Source organism: Cavia porcellus, unplaced genomic scaffold, assembly GCF_034190915.1.
Source record: "Cavia porcellus strain 051 isolate PalLab524CR breed Dunkin Hartley unplaced genomic scaffold, mCavPor4.1 scaffold_12, whole genome shotgun sequence".
NCBI classification, from domain to species: domain Eukaryota; kingdom Metazoa; phylum Chordata; class Mammalia; order Rodentia; family Caviidae; genus Cavia; species Cavia porcellus.
This window is the reverse complement of record NW_026947495.1, coordinates 12,166,900-12,179,625: the sequence shown is the minus strand read 5'-3', so window position 1 is coordinate 12,179,625 and position 12,726 is coordinate 12,166,900. Positions and strand designations below refer to the sequence as shown.

The 12,726-nt window shown below is 40.3% G+C and overlaps 1 protein-coding gene across 3 annotated transcripts in view; it reads left to right on the top strand.

The window, feature by feature from the left end:
• Cntnap5 (contactin associated protein family member 5) overlaps positions 1 to 12,726 on the top strand; it is a 779,115-nt gene that overhangs the window by 422,860 nt on the left and 343,529 nt on the right. For all 3 annotated transcript variants that reach the window (XM_063258867.1, XM_063258866.1, XM_063258868.1), the window contains 2 exons: positions 4,713 to 4,862; positions 7,849 to 8,020. In XM_063258867.1, the coding sequence (XP_063114937.1) occupies positions 4,713 to 4,862; positions 7,849 to 8,020 (322 nt within the window). The remainder of the gene's footprint in view (positions 1 to 4,712; positions 4,863 to 7,848; positions 8,021 to 12,726) is intronic.

Sequence of the window (12,726 nt, the reverse complement as noted above, 5' to 3'; positions counted from 1 at the left end):
GCCACGTTATTACTTTCTGTTTGGAAAGCCCACAGCATACACTGATTAGCTAGACACTTCCATTATAGGATGTCAGAAGCATTCTTGGATATTATTCTTTTTCATGAATGTATTATATCTCATACCAGGAACGTAGAACATTTATTACACTATATTGCTATTGCTGGAAATACTGACTGTTTTAAATCTTGCTTACCATCAATAATGGTACCAAGAAGTATCCTTACCATATGTCTTGGTCTCAGCTTTTGTTATTTTCGGATTAATTCTCTAGAACAAAATATCATGAAAAATGCAGTATGACATTTATAAGGCTTTTTTGTAACTGAGAGAGAATGCACAAACGTCTGCTCACTGTGCAGAGTATGAAATGGCCTGTTTTCCTTCACATCACTAACATTAAGTTGGGACATGAAATACCATCGCTCTCCCTACTCATCACAAGTGTGATCACTGTCATCCTTGTACAGGAAGAAGAAGAACCAGAAAAAAGCATGGCGAATTTATTAAATCTAATTTGGAGGTGACTTGGGGCTTTTAGATGTGAAGACCCACAGGCCTGGGGGAAAATTACTTTTATGCTTAAGTTGAATGAAGAATGGACAGGGATATAGAAATATGATTGGACCAATGCCTGCTGCCCTTGTGTGACCTACTGACAGCAGGCTGAAGGAGGGGATATCTGTGTACTCAGATCTTTTTATGCTCTGTATGGAGTTTCTATTGTCCCAGGTTTTGGTCAGGACCCACTGCATGGAGGATCTGCAAAGCATGAAGGAGAAAGCAATTTTTGTACTTTTTTTGGCTTTTTTTTTGGGAGAAAGTGTTCTCAATTCTTTGATCCTCCTGAAGGAAGAGGAGTTCTGATTTCTAGGATTGGAGGGCAGAAGACATTCAGGGAACCCTTCTTCAGGGATCCTCCAGGGTCCAAAGAATTCACCATAGCAAGATGCTATTTTAGGGGTCATTGTGTTCTAAAGCCAAAGAAGTGTAATCTGCCTTTATTCTTTGCCATTCTGGAAAATGGAGACAGACATCCCTTTAAACTCCAGACATCTATGTTTATTACCATTGAGATTTCTTCCGGAAACCAAACCAAATTGTTGTTTATGCTTCACATTTCAGATTGTGTAGGGGCTTAGTGACCCAGTGAGCCCTAAACCCAGATGTGTTTATTCACCATCTGCACATGACCTCTGACATACTCCTTTCCTAGTTTCCTCACTAAAATATTCTATTTTTCAATGCTTTTTATATTGAGGAGATTTGGAAGGAAAGCAGCCTGATAAAATTTATTCTCCCTAATTTGTGAATAATGAATAGCACTTTAACCTGTACTTTTTAGTGAGTATTCTTAATAATCAAGGGTTGGAGAATCTCTAGGTGTATAATTTTGGGTCCATTAACAAAATGAAATGAAAAAGAATTCCCAAGTAGAAAAGGATGAGTTTTAAAAGGGAAAAGACCATTTCCCTTGCCCTGGAATCAATTCCAGATTCAGCTCCTCTGCACTAATCATGTTTCTTTTCTAGCTGGTTCCCTTTCTCTTGTACTATCTTTAATGGAGAGGTGTTCATCAAGTTACACTCTTGAATCTCTAGGGAATCTTGGAAGCTTCCAAAGTCTGGGGCCAGCACTAGACATCTGACTGAGCCTCATGTGGGGCTCAAGTAACTGTACTTTCAAAACAATCCCTGGTGATTCCTGCATGTAAAATTGTTGTTTTAATACCACCCACTTCCCCAAAGAGCTGAGGTTTTCACTCAGCCTCCGGTTATAGGGAAGAGGCACCATGGAGGAAAAGCACCAATTAAAAGGGAAAACAGACGAAACAGACCAAAGCAAAAACCAAACCGCCCCAAAACAAAACACAAAGGATAAAAAGACTCAATTAAGAAGCTCTTAATAAGTAATGCTTTATAAAAAGAAGGAAACAGGACCAGAAACAACTCATAAATTAATGCTACTGCTCTTTTAATTTCACTGGGTAGATGTCTTCTCTCAGGCAGTTTCACCAGTGAGTGACTAGATGCTGGACTGCCAATAACGGAACACTTCTTGCAACTTTTTTTTTCGTACTGTCTCCTATCTCAGAAGGGCACTTGTCCCTTGGGGATCCCTTAGACCCTGTATATGAAATCATTCCCTCCCTTCCAGGCCAAACAGTGTACCACTTATCTGAAAGTGCAATTTTATGCTTTATGCAGATATATTCAAATAATTATGCTAATAAAAGCCAGTAAAAAAAGAGAGACAAACCTATAGTGGGCTGTGCCCTCAATGAATAGTCAAATATTCATTGTTAAGAAACACCTGGCAGAGGCTCTACCTCATTAACAGACCCAAATCTTGGCCCCTTCCTCATACAGCTGCCTTTGGAGGACCATGAGGCCACCAGGCTGAGCAGCTTGTGGGGTCTCCACTCCACTCCAAGCAGATGTTCAGGGCAGTAGAGAGCTATAAGTTAACTGGCTGAAAATGTAGGCAGACTCTGCAACTGGGCTGCTCTGAGCATATGGGGCACAGGTGATCTGGTGCAAATGCAGCTGCCCCTGCCTGATGCCCCCCACCTTCCTGCGCAGCTTTTGCAGGCAGCTGAGAATTCAAGGCCACAAGCTCTGCACCTTCCACTCTCAGCCTGGAGGCCTCTGCTCTGATGGTTAATACTCCTGTCTTGCCAGACTTCTCAGGTGTGGCTCCCATGGACTTTACTAAAGCTGGCTTCTTTCACTTCCTGAAACAGCTCTTAATCTGTGTCTGACCCCCACATCAGCTCTGCCACCAGCGGTGAGCACTCCCCACTCCTATCATCTGCCTGGCAGAGAGTGGCCCTTGAACATGCACTTCCCATGTGGTCATTCTCATGCTAAAGACTCCCTCACAGACCCCCAAGTTCTAATAGTGTTTTTGGTCCCTGGATACACATTGGAATCACCCAAGGAGCTTCAGAAAACAGTGCAGATTGCACAGGTCCTCTCCCCAGAAATTCTGATGGAACTATTTTGCTAGAAGTACTCTCTAGAATCATTTGTCAAGGGTTTTTGAAACCCCCTGTGACCTTACAAGTGAGGGTCCTGGGTGCCTACTGGTCTGTCTTCCCATCTCCTTGCTTGTTCTTTGTGCTATCATTTCTCTAGACAGCATCTCTGCCTCCTTTCTCTTACTCTGTGAGTTACAAACTCTGGTTCATTTTCAGAACTTCCCCTCTCTGGACATCACCTCTGTGAAACATTCTTGGGTTCCTCAAGGGAGCTAGATTTCTTTCATTTCTATTCATAGATTACTGTTCTACCTGTAGTCACAATTATTGTTTTTAGTGATGATTATTCTTATCTTTATTATTGGCTTGCTTCTCTGTCACACTAACCTGACATCAAAGGATGGTATTTTAATCCTTTTTACATGGATCTCATCTATTTAACTATGTGCTCCCCCGGATGGGGACTGCATGTTAATATCCATGCTCATCCTTTCCAGGCACCATTTGGCTCCTCCTGTTCTGTGCATCTGAGTTAGTCGGCATGAGTGCTTGTTTCTGACTGACCTGACCTCTTCTGCATTCCCTCCTGTATAACCCTTACCAGTCAATGCCCCCCTCTATTAGGTGAGATAACTAAAGCAATGAGGAGAGCAACTGGACAGATAGAAATGCACAGCAAAAGATTGTCTCTGCTATTGTTACAGAAGCGGCTTTGTGTCCAGATCAGTTAATAAACTTGCTTCCTTCCAGCCAGCACTTCATACCAACAGCACATGACAGAAAAAACAGTTTCAAAAGAAGCAGTCAAAATTAGTTCTCAATGTGGTTTTCCCAATCAGATAGATCAGCAGGTAGTGTGCTGTTTGAAAAAAGATACTGTGGGACAAAGGTACAAAAAAGAAAAGAAAAGAAGTTTAATTAAATAAGCAGCCTCTCAGCCTTCACAGTGCTCTAGCAGTTCACTCCAGATGCCCTCTGATACACAGTAGGTGTGGTAGTATTTACAGATGCTGAGTTAGAGTTTTGTGAAGATTAGTAACATGTCATACTGTGGGTAATTAGTTATGGAAAGAAATTGGAATTGAGCCAGTCTGCATTCTCAGTGAGCGCAAGAGTCTGCCTCGCATGTTGTAGGAGTTGAACTTTCTTCATCCACTTTTAAAAAATGAGGCTGGAATGTAACGTAGTGGTTGAGCGTTTACTTTCCATGTGTGAGGCCCAAGGTTTGATCCTATATGCCACTCAAAATAAAAAGATCTTGTTTTAAAAATGAGTAATAAGTGGCTTGTATAAAAGCCCAAAAAACTAAGAATGACTGTAATTCCATCATCCAAATGCTACTTCCATTTTGCCATTTTCTTCTTTTATTTCCCTTTTTCCTCTGTAGTTATACAACAACAGATCAACCATATGACTTGTCTTTGGCTGAAATATATATATATATATATATATATATATATATATATATATTTGTGTTTTGCACTTTTGATTTTTGTAAAGAAAATGGCTTAGTCACTTAAGGAAACAAAGAAGGACAAAGAGGAAAATTGAATTAAATAGGAGGAAAAGGAGGACACGGACTCTCCTGAGGCAGCTCGGGGTCTGGGTTTGTGCAAAGAGAGACAGAAATCTGGTCTCAGCATGACACTGACCACAGAGGCTGGGAAACCAGCCCCCCCCCAAACTCCCCAATCAATCATCCCCACGCTTGCCCTTCCTGTTTCTTTTGCAGGCAGCAGCTTGAATGATGGCTTGTGGCACTCGGTTAGCATCAATGCCAGGAGGAACCGCATCACTCTCACTCTGGATAATGAGGCAGCATCACCAGCTCAAGACACCACCTCGGTGCAGATTTATTCTGGAAGTAACTACTATTTTGGAGGTAAATTCTTCAGTCTGGAAAAGTGAAAGTAAAGTTGGGAGGGGGTGTAGTGGCCAGTTACTTCACCAGAATGATTCCTGCTTTGTCAATTAGACAGTTCTCCCAACACACACACTCAAGCCCAAAATAGTGGGAGGCAAAATCACTCACAGCTGTGCAAATATAAATTATCTAGGCCACTGCTGAGGAAGAATATTTCAGCTGTAAGAGCTGGTGTTATATAACAAGTCCAAAGGACATTTGTAGCAGTGCCAAGGTCTGTGATCACGTTGGAAATGAGAAACTCAGCTGAAAAATGAGAGAAAGTGAATTAAGGATGTGAAGTGCCCACGATGGGAAGAATCAGATGAGAGGCACCAACAGACTACACAGCTGGCTCAGTCACTCCACGGACACCTTCTGCTCTGAGCCCTGGTCTTCACATTCCCACCTCTCTGAGGTCACCTGTGCCCTCTGGAATGCAACAGCAGGATATGGGCAGTAGCCAGGAAGTTTCACGTGGAGAAGGAAACTTCACTTACACCCTGATTCTGATGCCTGGTGAATCCTGGAAAACATTAATGATAAAATCACAAGGGTAAATTGATGAGGATATGTTAGATTTCTAATGCATCTTTATATAGGCATATATGTATATATATATATATATATATATACACACACATATATAAAATTTAGTTTTACAATCTATTTATTTTATTAGAAAAACAGCCTCAGTTTATATTGTAGAAACCTTCTGTGAAGGGAAGTCGATCCAAATGCCTAGCTAAGCCTGCTGTATTATCCCTGGAATTCCTTCCTGAAATGTGAGAGAGTAAGTTCACTCTAGGAACTGCTGGCAGAGTTCAGGGAGAGCAAGATTTCATTATCCAGAATGAGAGGTGTAAGTTCCACTCAGTGATAACAAGCCAGACCAGCATAGGCAAGGCTGCTGGATCCATCCCCAGTACCACACACATACATGCACACACACACACACACACACACACACACACACACACAGGCACATGCATGCACTTACACAGAGAATGGCACCTGCTCTATGGCAAGGAATGGACAAATTGGTCTCAATTATTGCAAGGCATGGCCTGGGTTCTGCGCTGTAGTTACCAATTCTATTTCTATTAGGAAATTGGAGAGATATAAAATTAGGCACTTCAAGTTCTCTCTCTCTCTCTCTCTCTCTCTCCCCCCCCCCATTTCTCTCTCTCTGAATAGAACACAGGGCCTGCCATGTGGTAAACATGAACTCTTTAACTCTGTTGTCTCTTACCTCCAAACTCCGGACTATACCAACAATTTCTCTACTATAAATGAAATATAGTTAAAGCTGTGAAATAGGGACTTTTCACAGGTGCAGGATGTGTGATGATGTCTCCTGGGAAGGAACAGTACGGAGTAAAATCCCTGAGGTTGTTTTTTGGGCAAGGACAGGGCTCTGTCCTTCATCCGAGATATAACACGTGCCTTCAGAAAGAGGACACACTCTGTGCCTTGTGAAACTTATTTCACTTGTCTCATGCTGAAGCTTTGTAAGCTTGGTAATAATATCCCTGTTTAATAGATAAAAAGATGGATGTTTGTGTTATAAAATAATTTGTACAAAGCATTGAAAGTAGCAATTAGTAGAATAGGGATTCAATTTCAGACCTGAGTTCTCCATGACCCACCAGTGAAAATAAAAAGAAGAAAATAATGTTGGAACATGCATCTTGGGCTTCCCCAAAAGTGTACTATAATTTTATATCTTGTGTACAATTTTAGTAGCAGAGCAAGAAAAATGATCATGAATTTATTTTTGGTGAAAATGCTTTTGAATAATTAGGGTCTAATAATCAAATGACATGGCACAAAGACAAAATTACTACCCTCACCATTTGAAGAAGTGCCTTTGGTGGGGGGAGGTTGGAGGTGGCTGGCTTTGGAGATAGATTCATCTATGATTTGCATGGTCTTTAAACAGATGCCCCACATGTAGTCTTATAGACTTAAGGAATATAAAAAATGGGTTTTAGTAATAATAGTCAACTTACATAAATTCTCTCTATAGCTCCAATTAGAAGTGGTTGCATCGCTCTTCATTTTATGGTGTGCCTGTGAGCTTTTAGCCAGCTGCTGGGCTTCAGCTCGGCAGTGACTGTCTAGCAGAGATGGCTGAAATAATTCCCAATTATTTATGGGTTATTGCCATGTTTTCAGGCTTGCATCCCATATGCTCAGAACCTATTAAAACCATTGAGATGGAGTTTAAAAAGAGCAGAAGCATTCAAATACCTGCATCACCCTATACCTGTTTTAATGGGAAGTAGCTATCAAGCTATGCTAAATCAGTGTAATGTAGTCTTTAAAAAAGAGCACTGTTTAAAATGGTATGGTGTTAATCTTTCACTCATCTCATTACACATCTATAACTATATGCGTTTAAGCCCACGGTTCCCATAAAGCCCAGATTTACTGCGCACATTATTTCAAACTTCCAGGTACATTCTTTCTGTGTATTTTTCTTGGGATCTAAACCCATTAATGGTAACAATTAAGCAGACAGTTACCCTGCTGTTCTTGCAAAAGGACTAATTTCCTTTGAAAGTGTAATTCTGAGTTCAGTTGTACATTTAGATGTGTGTTTCAAGGCAGCTGAGATTCCTAAGTGATCATGATAGGCTGCTTCCTTGCAATGAGTTAAGGATGCCATGGAAAACGTGGCCAATAGCTTACTGATGGGAAAAGAGTAAGAAGGAGGTAAGCGGAGTGGTCTGACTGTTCCCTTTAGCGCACACTGTAGTTTCCTAATAAGCAACTGGGTAGTCTGGTTTGCACTATTTCTGTCCCCTCCCGAAAATGGTAGGATTTACAGCAAAAGTGTGTGCGTGGCTGTGAATGAGAAAGGACTAGAATAATTACACCTCAAGGACTTCCGTCACTAGGTCGCCAAAGCAATGACTGATCATTTCAGCATTCTTCTTCATCTTTTTTCTCTGTCCCACAGGGTGCCCTGACAATCTCACCGATCCCCAATGTTTAAATCCCATTAAGGCTTTCCAAGGCTGCATGAGGCGCATCTTTATTGATAACCAACCCAAGGATCTCATTTCTGTTCAGCAAGGTTCCCTGGGGAATTTTAGTGATTTACACATTGATCTGTGTAGCATCAAAGACAGGTAATTATTGTCTCTTCTCCTCTGTTCTCCTACCCCCTTCCCATCCTCACTGAGTTTCTTTAAACAAAATTCTAATCCACCAACATTAGCCACATTAGACTTAATTGAGTTGCCTAATAGACAATATTTCTGAAAGGATTTCAGACCCGGAGAAAAATGATTTAAATTAGTTGAATCTCTCTTCATGTTGACTTGCAGTAAATGGGATATGCAAATTAAATCAAAATATGAATTTGTGAAAGGATTAAAATTTTATGCATAAACAACATCTGATTACTTTGAAGTTAAGAGTAAAGCAAAAAGGAGGAAGAGATTGCTCGTTGCCTAAACCCTTTCATTCTTCTCTACAGTGGGTTTCCTGTCACAAGCGCATAGCACCCAGGCTCCTGGGAACCCTACAGTCAAGGCTTTGCAGTGCGTGGCTGCACACTGTGCAGAGCAGCACTCTGCAGGCTCTGTTCTCTGCTATCACATGACTTCTTTGGCCTTGAGGAGATGAGACTGTGGCTATCAAGAATCTGCTCTTTTGCTCTGTAATCCAAGGACCTTTCCCAAACTCATTTTATCTCTCCATTTCTCCTGGGATCTGGTCCTTCTTATAATGGAAGTTTCTAGATTTAAAGATACTGCAGGAAACCAAAGAGAACAGATTCTGAATTCCCAGAAAAATTTACTGTGTGCCTTCTCTAACACTGATCTCCATTGTTCTTTTACTGCTGCTCGCTTCAGTCAAATGTCATTGACGAAATCTATGAACACTATCTAAGTGCTTACCTATGTGCTGGGGATAGAGTTTCTCTGCTCACACTTCAGCAAGAAATTAATCAGCCATTATTACAAAGTGGGATAAATGACAAGAAATGCATGTTTATTTGTGGGCAAAGTATCTTGGCCCTGGGAATGAGCTCAAGGAAATTTGGGGACATGATCCTGAGTTCAGTTTTCAAGGAGGAAACAGTAAGGCTTTGGAAAAGGTGGTAGTGAGTGGAGTTTGGCAGAACATAGTGTTGGGCAAAGACATAAAATTGGAGCAAGTGTGGTTTGTAGGGACAAATTTTGACAATACCAGATACTATTTTTTGCATTTAAAAGTTTTGATTGGGATGGATTTATGAATGATGATGTGTAATAAATTCTTTGGGAACATTTTTTTTTTCTCAACAGTGTGTAATTAGTGATATGTCTTACTATTCACAGTGTCTTTAATTCCATCCATATAGCTCAATGTAATAGTAAATAAGTGTGGATGGAGGGCATGGCTTGAACATATCAAGACTAATCAGGGGGAACCTTGGGTACTAGTGGAATCGGCTTTATGTGAGAATTTGGAGTAAAGTGGTCAGTTTTGCCAACTACTCAGGAACAAAAAAGTGGGCAGAGACTAAATTGCAGAAGTATGAAAAGTAGTAAGTGCCTCTGCTAAATGGTGCACAGATCAGTTGTTCAGATCATGGTCTCTGTTTACAGTGAGCAAGGCCCATAGAATTTGGTGGAACTTTACAGTTGGCTTCTTTGTTAATATCATTACACATGGGATAATCAGCAAACCACACAACTTCCTGGATCTTGTGCTTTAATTTTTTTTTTTCTATTTGACCAACTGGAAAAGTGGATGATAAAATATGTGCTTCATTAAAATGTGCTTGTTTCATGGTCTTAGAATAAAAATTATCACAAACAGCCACCCCTTCAGTGGTTATGAATGATAAGGGGAAGGTTGCTGCTTTTATCAACCAGCCTTTTGCAAAATGTGGATCAATACAGAGCCTTTGCCAGTGGGGTCCCTTTGGTACCTTAATTTCTAATCAAGAAAGCTTTCATTATTTTTGATTACATGACAGTCATTGCCATCTACACTGCACCATTACTTCTGTGTAATTGTAGACTTGTCTAATTATGTTATATGCAATTGTGTTTTAGTTAATTGTATAATATAGAATTGTTTTTATGTTAGTGGGTAAATGGTATGGTTTTTCTTAATTTAGCAGACATTTTCTCTAACAGAAAGGAAACCTGTAGCAAAAAGCTTTACTTGAATTATTATTGATTGAATTCACATTTAATATTTGTTGGATAGGAACAAGCATTCAATGGGCAGGTGATTCCTGAGTTTTGATTTTCGTTTTTAATGTATCAATCAATGTGAACTTGATTCTACCGTAAGTGCAAGTCTTTGCCTTCCAGGCGCTGGGTACCAGGGAGGAGAGATGGGAAAAGAGTTCACTGTGGTTTTCCTTGCCTGGTTTCTTCTTTAGGAGAAGAAATACCCATGAGAACAGCGTGGGTATTTCTCTTTGCTCCCCACCTCCTTCCATGCCCTTCGTAGGAACAAGCAAAAAACCCCTTCTTTGCCCCTGTAGCCTCCTTCTTCAATGTGAAATGGAATCTGGCCTTCTAGCTGATTTTCTGTTAGAACTGTTTACACATTTAAGTTTTAGCACTGGTTATTATGTAGAAGTCAGATACAGGAAATCCCAGGTAGTTTATGGAGGAGGAAAGAATAGCCCAAAACCTTAAGAGATTTCCTTTATCAAGGGCGATGGACAGGCCCCGTTTTCACTGGTGGCTGATGATTCTGGTGGCTTTGGTCCTATTTGAGCTATTTAAAATGCACCTGTAAAAAACATGTCCAAGAGATTAAATAATTTTAACCAATTTCATGTCAATAATTGGCAAATTACCAAATCTTCTGGCCTCTGAAAGAAACAAGGCAAATACTGGTCAGACCACAGCTCTGGACGAGTGGCAAGTATTGGCTTTAAGCAGCTGTATAGTATGACATCTAAGGAAATGTTGGGGGAAATGTTGGGAATTGGGATCAGCATGGACCTTTGCCACCAGAGATCATGTACTTCCTGATATCCTGGGATGCAATGGGCCTATATACCGGTCTTTTACCAGCCAGACCACCGGTCTCATGACCTTTCTAGCCTAAGGGTTTATTCTTCATGAGCTGCATCTGTTCACTACCTTGGACTCAAAAAAAGACATGATTCTCAGCCATCTCTGAGAAAAATCACCTTGAATAATTGTTTCATTCAGAGAATGATGGATTATATACCCACTGTAATTCCTTCTCTTAGACAGGAATTGAATGAATTGTGAGACAGAATTTTGCATCTTCTTGAGTAAGACAGGATGTTCTAAGAGTTGTAGAAGCTCCGTGTGTAGAATCATTAAGATTCTCCTTTTTTAAAAGAGGTAAACTGAGATCAGGAGAGGTATATCAGCTTTTGCAAGTTCACAAGAAGTTTAAATTGCAGTCAAGAATATTGTTAGGGCTCTCTTCTGTACTGTCTAACAAATAGACTCCAACATAGAAATGTCAGTTTACCTGTGATATTACATATAATTTTGTCTTCTGTTTAAGCACATACATTTTTGAGAGTATTTAATATGTTGTAGTATCTGTAAACTTTATGGAGCCAAAGTATTATTCCAGTTAAAGAAGGAGAGCATTCAAAGTGCAATATACCAGACAAATATTGTGTGGGACAGTATGGGCCACATCTAAGGTTTCTCTTGCCAACATCCTTAAAAAAGATGCTAAATCAATACATGGAACCATCTACAAGGCTTCCTTGGGTGCAACATCTCAGGGAAACATAGAAAGCTAATACATTATGACTTAGACTTTTAATAGGTGATGGAATCCCAAGATGTGAAGTCAAACCAGGAGGAAAAAATAAGGATGCTGATGTATAAGCTGTCAAAGTAGATGGAAGTAGAGGCCACATCTGGAGAGATTATTCCCAAATCCTGGTGCAGGTAGCTACAGCTTTAAGAGGCAAGAGAGAGCATTTAAGTTCTTGCTCACCATTGTCAGACTGAAATATGATATGTGTATTATTTGATCTTTTGTCTATAGCTCCTATTTTGTAATACCAAGTTTAGAAGCCTGCCTTCAGGTGAAGAGGGAAAGAATCTGAGCAGGCGTACTCAGTTACATTTCTGGTATGCAGTTGATATTCAGCAAGTATTTGCTATGTTAATTCCCAAATCCAAATGTTGACCAACTCAATGACTTTCCTGAGGAGAAGAGAAGCCTTAAGTCTTCTTCTGATAACAGTGCCATCATGACCATGTAATTCCCTCTGTGTGATACCCATACCAATATCTTTGTTCCATGACTTCACTTGGGATTTGATTCCCTCTAGTTCAGTAGGCTTTGCTCTTCTAGACAACCAAGCACCAACCTTTAAAAAGCAGGCATCTATAGTAGGACTTGGGATTTTCCCAAGACAGTGGTTTCAAAGTCTGATCTAGGATGAACCCAGAATATTGAATTTAAGGAGACTCTTATTTCTAGGTTGAGACATATGTAGTCCCTGCATTGACAAAATCTGAGTGTGAAGGGCTCTTTTGCAGGCAAATTTAAATGTTTCTACCAGAATCACAAAAAGGGCTTTGTCAGAACACAAACTACTGAGAGTAAGCCTGAGAATTTGCATTAATGCTAAGTCCTTGTTTGGTGCTCTTGATGCTTCAACTCAAGAACTGCACTTCCTGAACTGCTCCTTTAAAGACTACTCTAAGGAAGTGTCCACAGAGGTGATACAAAGTGGAGAAAGGAAATGAAACCTGCCCCTCCTGCAGTTCCAAGCAGCTCTTCTTCTGGCTAGATTCCCATGCGGTCTTCAGAATGTTCCTTAGACTTTGTTCCAATATCCTCTTTCCAAAGGGGCTTTAAAATCCATTCTACGAGA